Below are 18,067 nucleotides of genomic sequence, written 5' to 3'. Positions count from 1 at the left end.
AATCAAATAAAACTAGAAAGAAGTTTTATATTAAAATATTTCTTATATTAAAATAAATAAAATGTATCAAGCTTATAGGTTTAATAAATTAAACGACTTTAAATTTGAAAAGTAAAGTAACGTAATGAAAATCTGGTATTTGGAACTGGAAATCACATGCTTTTGATTCGTACTCAAAGAACTACAAACAAATTCAATATATACACTCCTGGAAACAAGACAGCTGTTCAATCTCTATTCTACTTGCAAACACGTATTCAATCAGTGGTAGTTATCTCATGTATGCAAGGTAAGCAGTGAATATCCAAAGATAAAACCCACACAAATAACATTACTATTTCTTTATTTTATTTCAAACGATTTCCGAAATCGCTCTTTTGCTTTCCTTCTTTAACACTGGAACTGAATTGCTGTTGTGAGTTCCTCGTCATTACAAGTAGCATCACAATAGTAACCACAAGCATGTCCTCTAGCATCATTCCTTGGCACTCCTTGCAGGTCTGGAAGCAATTCTTCGTATTGCTTAAATGCACATAAAGTTAAACCAAAGAGATTGTGAGAAAGAGCCAATTCTTTTGTCATAATTGGAGAAAATTTGTATTCAAATTAGTCAAAAAAGATAATTTATAAATTGTACTGATGTGCGTGTGCCTTAATGCGTTATTCAGCTTTTTAACAGTGTAGTGATATATTTGAATCTCGTACAATGTACAGAACTATGCAGCAGCAGTTTCTGATTACTGCGGTGGATGCAAGAAGCCTGTGTAAAAGAGACAGATAGAAGGTAGAGATACGTGTGATTGTATAATTTTTGATAATCTTATTTGCTTCTCGAGCACTTGAAGACAAAAAGATAATTGTGCAGAGTGGTCGTCAGACTCCTCCATTTTGACTAAAATGAAAACGTGTTCGACATTTTAATATTAATTTACATACCAAGAATTCATAATTATGTGGTTGTTCTTTAACAAACAAATTACATTGTTGGTCTAGTCTACTTTTTTCAAATAAGAATATTTGGAACAATGAAGGATATAATGGCATCAATAATGGGCACAAAGACTTTAAAAAAAGCAGTCTTTCTTAATGTCGTCTGCAAGCAGTAACAATGAAATTTTCTTTTTCTTTTTTGATAATTCAAGACTGACCCTATGCTTGATGAGCAAAAGAAAATAAGCGATCAGCACACAATGATCACTGTATAGAGTGACATTATGAAACATATCATTGGTGATGTCTGCTTTCTGGGCAAACAAGAACAAGCTTTCAGCCCGTCAAAATGAGGGTACTGATTCTTCAAATAGAGGAAATTACGTGGAACTGCTAACTCTAGCAAATATCATCTATTATCATATTACGCAGCTAATTCAGTGGATTATTTTATAAAATTCAGAATGTTGTAATAAAATGCCTTTCTAATATGTTGCTTTTATATACAAAGCAAGACATTTCTGAAAGTAGTTTTGTTTCGATAATCTTAAGTGACGCTACCGACGTATGTTTTCCCAGCTTTCTTAGGTATTTCGCTACGCAGGATTCGATCGCACAGTAGAGGAAACATTTATGGGTCTCGTTAACATTTCTGAAGATCAGTCAGCTGAAGCCCCTCACAACATTGTCTACTGGGTAGTTGATGAGTGTAACTGTGCTCAAAAATTAGTTGCACTAAGTTGGGGCGGTACAGCAGTTTTTTCGGGTCATTTAAATGGACTTCACGCGAAAGTTATATCATATTATAGGCTACTGTCATTTTCGTCTATTGCTTTGCTCACAAATTAAACCTGGTATTGTCTCAGGAGACCTCTTATCATCATCTATTGCTTTGCTCACAAATTAAATCTGGTATTGTCTCAGGAGACCTCTTAACATCAAAGACTGCAAACTGTTCTTCATAATATTAAATGGATTGGCAGCATAGGAGTCATGCATTGGATATTGAAATTAAAAGTTGGCTACTTAAAGCGACTGCTACGGCTAAAACTATAATTTTCGTTTAGTTGGTACTGTATCAGATTAACTCTAAGACCTCATTTAATTATTTAAAAAAAAAAATCAGATTTACATGGAAAATGGGATTACGAAGAATTAATTGCTATCCATGGCTTTTTAGTTTCACTGAAAGATCTCAGATTTAATTTTATATTAGGTTATTTTCACGCATTTTTCCTCCGACTGATGTCTTCTTTTCAATCTTGTAAAGTCGTATGACACTGATTATTCTGTCATTTGTCAGAAACTGGTTAGTCTGTATTAGTAAAATAAAAGAACTTAAATCTGAACTTGAAGAAGAATGTGAATGAATAAAATATTGGAAGAAGAAAGTACAGGTAGCAAATACATATATGAGCCAGAGAGAAAGGGTTAAAATTACTTGATCTTGATATTAAGATAGCTCATAAACACTTCTTTGTGAGTAGTTCAGCAGTTCATGACGGTACCGACGTTCGAATCCAAGTTCCGGTTCCGTAAAGAGTTCCGGAACGCTTATGCTTATGAACTAAACGTGACGAATCGGAGAACAAATCATTTAATCTTGTGAAAGAACCAAAAGTGGTTACTTGGGTTGTCTCCGTAGCCCCACTTATAAATAAACATAAGTCCTCGAAGATCTGGGCTCGATCATTTATTATGTTTCTTTAGCAGTAAGTTCAGTCATTCTTATACGACAACTGCTGTAAAAGTTTCTACAAACTACTACTTACAGTGGCGCTAGTGTTCCATTAGTACATAATTCGAAAGAATAGACCTTCGTATCTTAAAGTATTTTTGTTCTACGAGGCGCATCCAGAAAGTAACTTTCCCACGCACCCCATAGCTAAGAAATCGTATGTTGCGCGAAGCGACTGCGTGCATGTGAGAGAGTAAGGTTCTAGTATGGTGCATGCGCCATCAGAACTTCCCTAGTGCTGCCAGTAGCGTCGCGGAAGTGGTTGAAGATGGACGTTCCTATTCAGCTCCCGGCCACGTGTGAAGTGCGAGGAGTGATAACGTTTTCAGCTGTGCCAGATATATGGGCCTAACGTCATGAGCAAGCAGATGCTGCGTTAGACAATTTGCAGCAGAACGCCAAAATGTGCACAGTCTATGGAGATGGACATTAAAATCGGAAGTGGTAATTGATGTTTCACTTTCGGTTGAAATAATAAATAAATAAATAAAATCAGAGTTGAAATACACTGTTGGTACTGAACCCATATCAGAAAACTGCTTGTCGCTAACTTCTTCCTCTTTATTTATTATGCATTCAGTGTTGTAACTGAAAAAATGTATATTTTCATCACTTCCGTTTTCAATAGATTGATAAAAATTGAGACAAAACTCCTTCCCGGGACGCTGAATCGATTACAGAAAGCCGCTTCTTGATATTTGCTACCGTTCTATTTTTATGAAAATCAATATTGAACCACAAGAACTAGTAAATTTCAACTATTTCTACCACTTCCAGTTCGAATATAGGGTTAGCCTAGGACATGGAGCCCATTCTTTGCACGTTATAATAAAAAATTGCTTCTTGATATATTTTACTGTCCTTGCTCTATGGAATTGCGTATTACAACCGGCAGTACTAGCAAATTTCAACCGCCTCCAGTATTGATAGACTTGCTGATAGTAACTGTATTTTTCCTTGAGAAGCTGAATTGATTAGAGAAAACCTGCTTGTCGCTATTTATTACAATTTTTGTTGTACGGCGAAAAACGTTGAAGCTGGAAATGGTTAATTTCAGCAACTTCTGGTTTGAATAAGAGATTAAGAGAGGACATCAACCTATTCTTGGGACGCCTGACCGATTGCAAAAACCGCTTGTCGGTATCTCTTACTCTATGTGCTCCGATATCTGTCAACAGACAGATTGACTGACGGATGAACATGGCCACTCTTTAAGACTTCTGATACTTATTTATAACATAGTTTGGAAGTCTAATAAAGGGAGAAATATACTGAAAGGGAAACAATAAAATATTAATAACAGTGAAGAAAGGAAAACTTAATAAACGAAAGTCAAAACTATAAATGATTGGGGGATCCCTATAAGAAAACAGCACTAGGAATTCTCCATAGAAGCAAACTATTCTGAAGGCATTCTAAACAAGATTTGTTGTGGTCTAAACGTGCAAAAAATACATCTTAGTTTGTTCCCTACAATGTCATGAAGAGTTAACGGAAGAATTCATTTTTCTTCTGGAAGTTTAATGATAGAGCAACAGTTGTCAAATGAAAAAAAAAAAAAAAAAGTTTCAATTCTCTACCGGAAGAATGTTAAGTTTTCCTGTTTTTCATGCATTTCTATCTTTTAACGACCAACCAGATTACAACTGTTCGCTCTTAGTAAACAATTACGACCATAAGTACTTCCAGACAGAAGCTATTATCGAACTGTTAGGATGTAATGTATTCTCGTAATTTTTTAAAGTCTTGAACAAATCAATAAATAAGTTCTTAAAAATGTTACCAAACAGTACTTTAATATCGAAACTCAATTCTATTTCATCATGAAAAACTTTTTTCTGAAGATTAAATATCCTCTGTGGTTATGGTATCCTCCTGTGGTGTGCAGGACAGCTTCCTAAACCATTTTTTCACCCACAGAAGGTGTTTGTGGTACAACGATATTGTATATCTGTGCATTATTTTCATGTAAATTACTTCCATTTTTCTTGTAGCTATTGTGGCCAAAGGTGTTTAATAGTGCACAATCTGTTGTTAAGAAGAAGAAGAAGAAAAAAAAAGATATATATATATATAAAATCAGCAACATATTGTCTGTTATTAATGAGTAATCGTACGAGCAGTAAACAGGAGCGTCATTTCAGACTTAACTTGAGGGAGGCAAGAGCACTACCGACATAAGACTTTCACGTTTTGTACTAGTATATTAATAGACACTTGATTAAAGTATAGATATCCCTCGAACTCTTAGGAGGGGCAATTTCCCCCTCCTGCCCCCCTTCCTAAATGACAAACCTGCAATGACTGTGAGTTGCTATAACAACTGAAAATAAATTAATGCAGATTTTGAAAAGTAAAAAGGTAATTGTGATGTGTATGTGATGATTTTAGTTTCATGTTTGTGCAATCACTAGTTCTTAGTGGTGACTGATATCTAGTATTTGAACTATGGGCTATAAATGTAACGAAAGAAGTAAAACGTTACATAACAAGAAATTCGTTGCAGTGGTAAGGTCTATGGTGCAAACGATCTACAAGATATTTCTCAGGTTAGGCAAAACCATCAATGCAGATCCGTTCCCAGGTAACACAAACCGGACCATGAACGTCTTTTTTGGGGGTTCGAATTCAAAATGACGTGTTTTGAAAATTTGAAACGTCTTTATCACGTACCAAAATGGTAGTAAAAATGACGTGTCAAACATGACCGAAATTGTACGTGTTTATCTCGTGCCAGAATGGTAGTAAAAATGACGTGTCAAACATGTACGAAATTGTACGTGTTTATCACGTGGCAGAATGGTTGAAAGAACTGACGTCTCAAACATCACGTAAAAAGGACGTCTTTTTTAGGTGCTAAAAGCGCGGTGCATGCTGGGAGTCGTGCTTGATAGAATCACATGATAGAATAGTGCGCGTCCATCATTTAGAAAGTCGCCTAGTGTTAATTTAATTTTTAGTAGTAAAAGTGCTCGTTTTATAGCAAGATTGTCATAAGAAACAAGCTTTCTGGCCGACAAAAGCAAAAGTAAGAAGAAAGTTTGAGACACGGCTACTCAAGGGGGAAGAACCAAACGAAGAAGATTGGACTTTGTTCGAAATAAGGAAAATCAAATATGAAACAGGTTAGTATATTTTAATTCAATAATTTGCATATTGTTTTGCGTAAGTTAGCATAAGGTGTTAGTTTATCCTTAAAGAAGTTTTTTTTAGTCATGTTACCGGTCATTCTTAAGATGACAGTCTCGCCACTCGTGCTTGATCATCCCTACCAACAAATGCTACTTCTGCATGTACAGATGATGAAACCGAAGAAAAATGTTGCGGAAAACAGATTCTTCCATATGCATAATCTCTGATGAACAAAGACAGAATCAGTTTCCTCCGCTTGTTTTCCTCGCTTGTATCACCTGTAAACACAGAAAAAGTAACATATGCGGGTAGAGATAAAGCAGAAAACATTATTAGTACCTTGCTCACATACACCACTAAACATTAGTACAAGGGAAGAATATGGCAAAAGTTTGGGTTATAGTTAAGGAGCCGTACTTCCCATTTAGGGAAGGACGAGAAACGCCATACTTTCAGGAATTATTCATTGACTATCTAGGATGTTAAAAAGTAGGTAATAGACTGAGTTCTTGCCCTTGTACTTAGGGGTTTAGGTAGTGCAACAGTAAGATGTATCCTCGTGCATGGGAGATGAGAAGTAGCTGTTCTTAACTATTACCAAAGTTTGCTTTAAGCAGAACACTGATAGGCTCACATATAGGACTACTTGAATATATTTTTCTTAAGTACAAGGGTAAAAATATTACTAAATACCATTCCTTTCATCATCATTAAAGAGAACTAACCAGCTTAACCTAGTACTTAAGAAGGAAAGTTCTGGCCCCCTGTTACAAGAGCACTGGCTTAAACAAGGTTTTCGTAAAAAAAAAAAAAAAAAAAAAAAAGTCCAAAATAATGTTAATTTAAATTTGGTTAGAGGTTGGGGTTAAGTGCTGTATCGCCGGACCAATTTTAGGAAATTTACCGGGTCAATTGGAGAATTTATTTAAGTTTGTGAAGAGGAATGAATGAATAAGATAAGTAAAATAGTAAAACTGAATAAAGTTGCCGTTTTTATTGGTTGTGTTTGATGTAAGCGACACTGTATTTGGAGGCGGAAGGACTATTTCGGGGAGAGGTGCATTTCTTATGATATAGTAGCACGAAAGGCATGGCGTTGGGGAAGAAATAAGAGAATGACCAGGGCTATTTAGCGGAGTATTTATTTAAGGAAAAGAAACCCCAGGAAATTGTTGTACACGATTTTTTTTCCTGAAATTGGAAAAGTTTACAAGCCTCAGTTTTGAAGGTAAGTGACTCCTAACTGAACGGGAATGTATTTCTGCAGAATGTACAGAAGCTGTATTGTATGTTAACAAGTGAAGTGTTGTTAGTATGGAACGATGACAAGTGCTATTTAAATTTTTCTGACCGTCAAAACACACATGTTATCAGTGCCCTCGCTTACGCGTATACCCACCTTCGCTGACACGCCTGCTTCCTTCGCACGCACCCCCTTGCTCCGCTCGGGATCTCCTGCTGCGCTTCTGCCCTGACTCGGTTAGATAGAATTCGTGCTTTTAGTGGCCACCTAGTACAGGTTGAGTTGTTTCTTTGGACTGTAGTTTATATGACCCTAACGTAAAGTAACGTCTTCTAACGTAACTTGATGTAATCCAACAGAATATAGCCGAATGCAGTATATTTTGGTGCATTTTTTCAGTTTTCAAAGTAGTCCGACGATACGGCACTAATGCAGGAGGTTGAATATGTTAGGTAGGTTAGGTCAGGCCAAGTTAGTTAAGTTCTGTTAGTACCCCTTGTACAGGTAGGCGGGGCAGTGTTCTAGAAACCTTCCTCTAAATACAGTAATAGGATTTGTTGTGCTCAAAGTAAACTCTTACCGAAATTAACAAAATAACACCATTCAGCGTCAAAATACAAGTCTCAAAATAGGGTTATTCCGCAACAGCACATGAATATGTGACCATAACAAGAGCAGGTAATTTCCAAATCCCTTTTGGAATTTGAGAGGCATTTTATATTTCTCACTCAGACGTTTCGAGTGGTCTGAGGTTTTACTTTCTAGATTACGTCATGAGTTTTTTTTTTTTTTTTTCACAGGTACATGGATATAGGCAGTTGTAGAAACGTCAACAACATATACTCTCTGAAAAAGATAGTTTGTCAATTTTTTATTACTATTATTATTCCTGACAATCTCGGTACTATGTAAGCGATTCAACGACTTGTTTGTACCTTTCAGTTCCAAACGGAACGTCAGACGTATACTGGATAGATGCCGTCTCTGACTAAAAGAAACTGTAGTACAATCTACGCGAATTTTAAATTTCACATGAGCATTATAAGTTTATCGCGGGAGTTTCCCGATTTGTATATAATTCTGTACAAATTTTTTACTTGTGTAACTGTTTATCTTTTTGTCCTTCTGATATGACTCTAGACAATTACATTAACAACTAGGCCTATGTAAAGATCAGTACAACGTATCTTTATAAAGAGTCCTTCGTGAGTGAGTCGGTAATCGCATTTATGACCAATTAGTCCCTGTTTCGTGTCCAATTGGACAATTTCTCTTGGATGTAAGCCGAGAAGCGGTTTTGATTCCGCTTTAAGCTCATGTGACCCCCTCCAGCATAACCTTGTTGTTGCATAATAACGCCAAGGCGAAACAAACTAATTTCTGTCCATATTTAATATAAATACGTAGAGTAAATTATTTAAACCAAAAAAACCTGGTTTAAACTAAAAAACCGGGTTTTTGTTTTTTTCAATAAAAAACATGGTTTTTGCCAACTCTGATAAATAGTGAGTGGGTGTATCTAGCAACACTGGCCAGATTAGCTCCTCCTCTCATACAGCGTTGCGAACGGTGTAAATCAATGTTTGCGCCTACTAGTAAAGTTTACAATCGTAAACACGAAGTACAACCTAGTTCAAACGCGGTCACATCATCCCTTGATTTTGCAGGATATTGAGAGTTTTAGCCATCCGGAATGGCAGTAACGATACTAGTTAAAGTGCATTGCATTTGATACAAGAACCAACTGTCGAGCTTAAAATACATAAGAGATTCGGCTTCATGTTTATGCATATGTACCTGCTTTTAAAGCACCCAAGAGAATTCATTTACCATATACTTGACATTTTGCTCACTGTTTCACTCTTTTCCAGGGGCAATCATTAATATTTTTTCCCTTTCTGTTTTCAGATGATATAGAGAAGGCAAGGTCATATGCAAAGAGATTGGAAGATTGTAGTGGCAGTGACATCACAGAGTCAGATGCTGAAGATCGTGTTGGAAACAACAGACGACCTCAGAGGAAATTAAAACCCGTGAACCTTTTTCAACCAAGCAGTATACCTCCCTTACTCTCAGCTGGCACTAGTTTGCCAGAGAAGAAAGCTACAAAAAGGAAGCTTTTTGACATTCAGGGAACGCCGATATTTGAGAACTTGGCTGATGAGGCGGGTAAGAGATATTTTAAAATTATTCTAAGCTGGATATACTTTTTGGCCGTATTGTTAAGAGGTTTTAGAAAGCAAGAAATTATGACAGATTTTGAACAGTTTTAGTGAAGCATAAAATTGAAAGATGACTTTCTGAAAGTTTATATATGTTCAAGTTAAATAAAAAAGACAACTCAAGTACAAAATCTGTTAACTTTGCTTCTTTACCATGAAACCAAATAATAATTATCGGAAATATTCATTCATTATTAACATACCTTCCAATAGTGGGGTCCTGGGTTCAACTTCTTGCGGGGGCACACATGAATCTGAACCAGCGTTAAACTTTAGAAGCTCCACAGCTCGTTTAGGACTGAAGGGGAGACTATTACTCATTTTTTTGAAATATTATCTATTGTTGCTATGAGTTGTCCTGTTATTGTCAACCTCGTAAGTAAGTTTGCTTTCTTTCTTTACAGCTCCTACAGCTGATCCCCCACTGGTGACGTGTCTATTCTTGTAGCAGAAGTAAACTCATCGCCTTTCAGTTCGTTGTCTTCACGAACTTACAGCAGGCCAGAGGAAGATAACGCTGGCTTAGGTAAGATGATGATCTAAGGTTCACAACTCATATTTAATTATGCCCAATGACGTTAGAACTTCTATGCATTGTTCCTCTTTACACTGAACTTGAATTTGATTTAACGCTTTTAAGCATCTATGACAGGCTGGGAAAGAGGATGTGGGAAGTTTGTCGACCAGGGCCAATTTTGGAAGGTACCATTCCGGCATTTGCCTAGTGTGACTGAGGGAATGTCTGGAAAAACCTCAATCAGGATGGGCGTCCTCTGGGATCTATCCTAGGACCTTCCGAATGGTAAGCTTACACTTTACCAAATGACCAAATGAGATATGACACATTGGTGCTACTTATTGTTTTCCTGTACCTATGCTTGCTTCTGTTGGTCAAAAAAAAAAAAAAAAAAAAAACTTCGAATATTTTTTTAACATATTGATTGTTTTCGCGTAACTATTGTTTAATTTTCTGCTGTCTCATGGAAATTGTGCATAGATGTTTAACTGTATGTGTTTCTTTGCATATAAATATTGTAACTAAACAATAATTTTCTGTCTTCATATTTTGTCGCAATACTTTTTTTTTTCGAATTTCATTATCCACTTATATACTTCACTCATCGCACATAAGCCTCCACTTCCTTGTACTTTTCTTGAAAAAAATCCTTTTTTCTTAACTACTCTGTTTAACATTCTAGTGAAAACAGTTTTTTTTTAAAACTGAGCAAATTTTTACTAAATAAGTTTTCAAAATTATGAAACTAATGACTTAATTATTTGAAGTGTGGAAAATTGACATAAGCACCACTGTTATAATACGTGTAGAAATATTTAATGTTGAGTATTGTTATTGATCTAAAATAAAATACCATTTTTATGATCTAAAGAAAAGGATATTCATGAGATATGATAACTTTGCCAATTTCAAATATTAAATTTGTACTAACTTGCCGTAATTAACACATCCTACTGTATGGTTTTAATCGAGGGGCCATAGCTCAGTTGGTAGAACACTGGCTTCGCATTCGGAAGATCGAGGGTTTGCGCCCACCGGCCAGTCATCGTGACTCAGGATTTTCCAGTGTTTTCTCTCAGTCGCACCAGTTAAATAGCGGGATGGTACCCACAAAACTAGGCCCTGGCCGACAACCTTCCCATATTCTCCCCTACCCCATCCCGACCTGTGACGAAGATGCTTAAAAACATTAAATCTAATTCCAATTTAATCTATTGGTTTTAATTTTCTTTTACTACAACACATGTTTGTTTTCCTGAAGATTTCGCCAACTTTTAGAAACTAATATTCAGTATGTATTCCACCGTTATTAAATTTACGATGTGTACATTGTATGTTTTCACTTATCATACTTTCTTTTTCGTACGAAAGTACATCTTCAACATCTTTATCTCAAGTCAACGTTTGCATTGTACTTGATCACTTCAGTTAGCCATTTACATTAGCGAGTGCCATCTATATTGGTCTGGGATGTATTGTTCTGTTAAAGCCCAATAGTTGGTAAGCAATCTGTATAGCAATTTGATTTGTATTACAGATATCTTTTCTATCTGACACTGAAGTCTTTCCCTCCTGACTTTCCATTTCAGATCTACAAAAGAAGCTCCTGTCTTACCTCATAGAAGTTAGACAGCAGAATGTTCAGATTTACAGCTTACTGGAGGAAGTGAACAGCAAGCTTTCCTCAGACATCCAGCGTATACCAATTTGCAACCTACCAGTGGATTTCCCTTTGAAAACACAAGGAGATGTGGAAAAGTTGGAAGAGTTCCTGAAAGACGACCAACATTTCTCAGACGTGGTAAGCTTGCATTCTCACTTCTACGTACCTGTTTCATACGTCTTCATAGGTGAAAGTTAAAGAATTCAAAAGCAGCGGAATTAAGGATAGTAGGTAAAAAGAAAAGTCATGGGTAGTTAGAGAAAGTGATGCAGTATATAGCTGTTAAATGATTTTGTTTCCACACTTCGTCATTGTTTACAGTGAAATTTCTTGTTATTTTTTTTTGCTAGTAAAATAAATTATGGCATGAAATATTGGAGAAAGTCTGTTGTCGAATGGTAGGAGACCAGTTAAATAGCGAGTAATTTCACACACAAGTTACATTTCTACAGGTACAGCAAGATTTTCAACCTAAATCCATACCACTGCGAGCGCGCGGCTTCGAAGACTCAACAGCTGATGTGAAAGACAAAAATTCGTGAATTTTTCCGATCTAAATCCCGTGTTTGTTTCAATTTTGCACAGCTTGTAACATTTCTCGACTGCTTTTTTTTTTTTTTTTTTTTTTTCTCAAGAAAATTGTACGAGAAGGCTCAAATCACTTGAAGGTTATCATTTTAAGTACATTTTTGGAGATGCATTTTTTTGCTTTTATTGTGGAATTTAACCGAAGAAACGCACTTTTTCTGGGGGGGGGGGGGGAATATGGACTGTTGATGTTCATGCAACATATACGAGTGTCTTTATTATACTGGGTTTCCTGTTCTGCGTTCATGTCTGTCTGGTTTCCCTAGATGTCGCCTTGGACGCTTCGTCAGGTGACCTTCGGTAGAACGCGGCGAGTGTCCAGCATAACATACACTGTAATACCACATTAGCTAAAATTCACAATGCCTTCGCAGTAGTGAGAAGTTATATCTAAGTATTCCCTTTACAAAATTTCATAACCCTGGAATAATATCTTTTGATAAGATCTGAGGTTTTGAAAAAAGATGAAAATAAAAAATGTAATTTGAAAAATATATCACATTAATGACAGTATCTCTTTTGGTAGAGATGAGAAATTCCATTCACAGATAGTTAATTTCTGTTGAAAAGTTGAGAACCACAGAACCTATTTTCTGTTCTGACAGTGGTCTGAAATTTAATAAAATACCAAAAGTACGGCTTTACAACATCAAAGGGATTAAGTTTGAAATGTTCAATTTATATACTAGGGTCTAAAAAATTGTAGTTTTTATGTTAACAAACTGAAACGTAGGCCTATTATACTGTTATGTTAAATTTACAGTAAATCGGTTTCGAAAATGGGTAAATGTGTAATTTTAACATCGGCAATTGTGCCAACGATAGGGCTAAGGGAGACGATGAAGGATGATAAAGGTGAAGGATGAATGAAATGGTGGAATGAGAAAGTGGGATGGAACGGGAGTACCCCGAGAAAACCCACGAGCACGGTATCGTCCACCACGAATTCACATGGTGGGGCCGGGAATCGAACCCGGGACCTGTAGAACCAGAGATGAGCGTTCTACCACTGAGCTATCGTGCCCCCCTATCGGTTTCGAGTTGTAGGACCTTCGCTTGTAATATCGTTCCCCTCCAAAATTCAAATGAAATTTACAAATACAACAATATTACGACAAAGATTTGGGTACCAAGTCAAACCACTGTTGCAGTAGCATGAAGCATTTTGTAAGACGTAATAGTCAGTGCATTGGATACATTGCTTGCGGTTTACAAGAGCAAGGTAGCTTCAGATAGGCTGTGCACCTGTATCTGAGAATCTGCAAATCGAAATGCGGTTTGCCTGTGTGCATTACGGCTTACGGCTCTGCCCCAGTAGATTTTATTTGCCTCTCCTGAAAAAATTTATCTGGTGCATTAGCGCGTTTTGATCCGGAGGTCCTTATTTGATCTTAACATTAACAGCAGACTTGTCAAAACATTGTCAAGAAGAAAAAAAATCACGGAGCTAAGTAACGACCGGAGAGCAATAATAGAAAATTAATCTCTCTTGAGCGACCCCTATTAGCGCTATGTAGGTGATGTGGCACCTAACTCGATCCAGTAAGGTCATTTCGGAAAATATAATTCTCTCACAACCAAGGTGCTCGTTTGAGTAGGGATCAAAAGTATTTGGTGGATGTGGTTTTTCTTATTCTGTCAAAATTTATCCTACAGATCTGGCTATATGCAATCGCTGAGTGAAAACGCGGAACGTGTTCGAGAGTTTGTTTACACAACGAGACCTTTACACAGCCATATTGGAATTCATTCATTATGAGAGTGGATACTATATTCAGGTTCCCCATTGAAGTGCAACACTCAATTATAAGGATCCAGCTCGACACATTCACCAGTTCATTATGACCTTTAGGTGCTTGGATAAAATTCATGTCTTCTTCTTTCTCACCACAACCATAGTTTTGTGGACAACATGGAAAATTTTACAACTTTTCTCTTACTTGGCAGAGATGTTCTATAATTTGGTATGTTTTTTTCTTTGTAAGCGCATCAAAATATTCTATCCTGATCTTCCTTTTGCTGGTTTCCCTTCCGCCTTTCCCTCTATCAAGTTGAGTTACATTAACATAATTTATCTAAATATTTCTTACACATTTAAAAAAATATTTGAAGCATATATTTAAATGATATGCAAATAATGATTTTATCTCTTTTTCTACTTATCATTATATCTTTTCTTTTTAGGAGCAGCACGAAAGCATGACCCAAACTCTACCGAACGAACTTTAGAGGACACAATTAAGACGTGGCTGAAGCATGCCCCACAACGGTTCTCGAAACAAATGGTTCAGAGAAGTAGTCAGTGAAGTTTTTGTTCATAAACTGCTTTTTGTTGGAAAGTGCTTTCACATTTATACTTGTTTGTACATTAGTTACTTTTACATTTAATGTGCTTTCACTTTTTTACTTTTTTATATATTAGTTACATTTACATTGTAAAGTGCTTTCATATTTGTACTTGTTTTTACATTAGTTGTATTTACATTGTAACATGTTTAGAGTAGTTTCATACAGGCAGCTAAGAAGAAGAATTGCCAGGGAATTGAATGAGGCAGTCAGTGAAATTCTTGGCTCTGGCAATTCCTCTTCTAAGCAGGAGAGGTAGCTGGACAGGACAGGTAGCTGTTCTTTACAACGTACTTCAACCACGCAACAGTAACTCCTTGCAGCTTGTTGTCAAGAAATTCAAAAATTACGAAAATTTATATACTAGGCCATGTGAATCAAAGAAACTTGACGTTTTTATGTTGTCTCGATTGTCTGACAATCTTTCAGTATTGTGTGTGAATGAAGTGGCTGCAAAGTGTGTACTGTTGCCATTGAAAGAAAAGTTTGTTTCATTTCCTTTAATTCATTGTTTTTAATTTTCTAAAGAAAGCCACTTAAATCTGTCAAGGAGAAGGTATAGTTTTGCCTCAGTTTTTTAAATTGCACTCTAGGTAAACTGGAAAATAATTTTCATGCATTAATGTGCATTTCTTATTTCAATAATAATCAGTACATTTTTTAAAAAAACAAATGCTACTGGTAGATTCAGGATTGTGTGCGGACACTTTCAGGACATTGCTTTATCCAAAAAGTGTCTACAATCATGTATTAAGTCATTAATAGCATTTTGTTTAAAACTAATTGTACTCATTATTGAAGCACAAAACGAGCTAAAATTACTTACTGTTTTGCTGCCCTGATATTTAAATAATAGACGTAACCCGAAAATGGAGCGAAAGCCTACTGATATTCAGCCATAAGGCTACCCATTGAGTGGTGTTTAGAAACGGGTGAAAAAGGTTTCCCTCTGAAATTGTTAAAATTAATATTCATTTTTGTACTTACTTGTTACTTTTCCTTCTAAATTCTATATCAGTTTTCTTTCTAAGCTAAAATTATAAAGGTAAGGAAACCTAAGTATTGAACACGCTGCGTGGATAACATAATTTATACTTACGGCAGGATCCACGCTGATTAAAAACACTTTTAGAAAAATAGTAAAGAAGAAAAACGAGCAGCTGCCCTTCTGGCATTAGCATTGGTCTACTCTCTTAGTCCAGACCAATGCTACAGCCATGCCATTGGTCTGGACTAAAAGCAGATGCTAGTTTTTTTTTTTTTTTTTTTTTTTTTAAATACATATTTTAATCATTAATCGCCTACATTTCCACCACCTGAGGACGATTTTAGGAGAAAATCGAAAAGCTTTGTGGACTTTACCCTTTAAAAGTGTTTTTAACCAGCGTGGATCCTGCCGTAAGGAAGGAAACCTGTTCTATTTATAAGTTAAAAGAGCTTGCAGTGGACAGCTTTGACCAACATTACTCTTCTATGTGCTCCTCATTCTTTATGTTATTATTATTATTATTTAGTGAACATTATGGTTGAGCAACCACATAGTATTTGACGTTTTCTTTATATAAAGAGTGTAATATCTTTTGGTGATCAGTGTGTGAGGTCAAAAATCGAGAGAGCTTTGTTTTCATGATTCCCTCCACTCCCTAAAAGCAAACATCATGTATAAAGAATATGTAAGTTTGAAGCTGCCCTTATGTGTTTCGCAAAAGCATTTGCAAATTAATATTTGTATGCACGTATATTGATTTTTCTTTTGTTTGTTTCCTGAACGTTAGGGTATCTCTGTAACTTTAACAAACACACATGTGTATGAGTTTCATACAGTAAAACCACTTGTAATATTGTAGTATGTGTATTTAGTGAACATTATGGTTGAACAACCACATAGTATTGTGACGTTTTCTTTATATTGCAATTAATATTTGTATATTATATTATATTATATGTACGTATATTGATTTTTTTTTTTCCTGAACATTAGGGTATCTCTGTAACTTTAACAACCACACATGTGTATGAGTTTCATACAGTAAAACCACTTGCAATATTGTAGTATGTGTTACAAAATTAAATCAGTGCATAAAAACAGTAAGTTATTTCATTTTGTACAAAGATATTGACCAACAGAACCCATAGTTATCTCAATCGTAACTTTCATCGACCTTAGAAGTTCCTTCGTTAGTACTCTCAAATAAATGAGTAGTTTCGGACAGAGTCGATCCATTTGTTGTGGGTCAAATTAGGTGGCTGGGAATAGTTTATGCTGATACTTCATTGCATGGGTGGACGAGCCATGGAAAGTTCAATTCTGACCCAAAATCCATGCAATGAAGCACGAAAATAAATGGACCCTACCTACCCATTTTGACTCATAACCCATTAGTCGAATCCGTTCCAAATCCACCCATATATTTGAGAGAGCACTTTTCAAGGTACCTCCAAGGTCACCAGACGACTTAAAACGTACGTACCAGGATAACCAAAAGGGTACCTCAAGTAGGTACCAGGATGACGTGATTGAGGTTAAAAGGATGACGTACCATGATGGTACCATATAGGTCATCAGTAGACGTCTACGGACGACGAAATCAAGGTGAAAGAAATGACGGTGCACAAATCGTCCTCTGTAGACGTCTACTGCACCTTACAAAAGACGTTGCAGATCACGTGATATTTGATGACATTATCACCAAAAAAATGACGTCACGTGATACTCTTAAAAAAACGTCTTCTGTTCCAATTTGTGTTACCTGGGTTATAGTGCTGAACTCCATGAAATGCACCACAAACTTGTCCGCGAGCACCAATTGTCAACAGACGATGTCCTCATGATGAATGACAATACTGTCACGCAAAGAACTGTACAGATTCTCCAGGAATTGTGGTGAGAATTCCTTCCTCACACATCGTATACCCTCGATATCTCTCCACTGACTATGATCCGTTCCAGCATTTCGATCATTTGTTGGGAGGGAAGGCCTTACTTGATAACTGGGTGATGGATGAGTTGTTGGGAACTTCCTTGGATTGCAGGCTCGAAACTTCTTTCGACACCGAATTCAATCGTTAGCTGAGCGATGGCAAAAGTGTGTCGTTGCAGACGACGACTATTTTGAGAGCCAGGTATTGTAGTTTTCTTTTCTTTCTTTCCGTTTTTTTTCGGGGGGGGGGGGGGGGGAGTGGAGGTGGGAGGCTTTCGGACACATGAGAGCAGATATTTCCCTCGCACTAATTTAATATATTGAGCGTTACATAAACAGAAATTTATATTAATCATTTTCGATTACTAACAGAAAAATAAAATGATTTCGGAGTAGTTTTTACACGAATATTGTCATTTATCTTTAATTAGTACTTTAAAAATTCGTTTGTACAATTCGCTCTGAGGTTACCAGAGGATTCTCAAACATGGATATCTAGATAGAGTGTATAGTAGTTCCACGTAATTCCTTGATTTGATTACGATGATTCCCATAATTCTCTAGCTATATAGCAGCAAAATTTACTTTCCCTCCATTTCAGCAACTTACAGGTTTGAAAGCATGTATTTTTAGTCCTATGTAGATTATATATTTCTGCCTTTCTCGTTGATTCCTACAAGATGACTGTATTCTATATATACATGTGGGTTCCTGCCACCTCGGCATGGTGCGTCCTTACGTTGTGGATCGAGGAGAAGGCCTCTAGA

At 36.3% G+C, this 18,067-nt stretch overlaps 2 protein-coding genes across 3 annotated transcripts in view; one reads left to right on the top strand and one right to left on the bottom strand.

The window, feature by feature from the left end:
• LOC145664458 (thioredoxin domain-containing protein 11) overlaps positions 1 to 18,067 on the bottom strand; it is a 506,348-nt gene that overhangs the window by 173,530 nt on the left and 314,751 nt on the right. The gene's annotated exons all lie outside the window — the stretch shown is intronic.
• LOC145664430 (uncharacterized) lies at positions 5,117 to 14,990 on the top strand. Its single transcript, XM_081731112.1, has 6 exons — positions 5,117 to 5,176; positions 5,652 to 5,793; positions 8,952 to 9,212; positions 9,670 to 9,791; positions 11,372 to 11,583; positions 14,218 to 14,990. Exons 1-4 carry the CDS (start codon positions 5,117 to 5,119, stop codon positions 9,711 to 9,713), a joined length of 507 nt encoding a protein of 168 aa, XP_081587238.1. The 3' UTR covers positions 9,714 to 9,791; positions 11,372 to 11,583; positions 14,218 to 14,990.

Source organism: Thermobia domestica, chromosome 11, assembly GCF_964235325.1.
Source record: "Thermobia domestica chromosome 11, izTheDome1.hap1.1, whole genome shotgun sequence".
NCBI classification, from domain to species: Eukaryota; Metazoa; Arthropoda; class Insecta; order Zygentoma; family Lepismatidae; genus Thermobia; species Thermobia domestica.
This window is presented reverse-complemented; position numbering and strand designations above follow the sequence as displayed.

Coding starts and splice junctions, on each gene's coding strand:
- LOC145664430 (XM_081731112.1), top strand. CDS start 5,117: ATGGGCTATAAATGTAACGAAAGAAGTAAAACGTTACATAACAAGAAA. Junction 5,177..5,651: donor ACAAGAAATTCGTTGCAGTG/GTAAGGTCTATG, acceptor CTCGTTTTATAG/CAAGATTGTCATAAGAAACA. Junction 9,213..9,669: donor GAACTTGGCTGATGAGGCGG/GTAAGAGATATT, acceptor CTTTCTTTACAG/CTCCTACAGCTGATCCCCCA.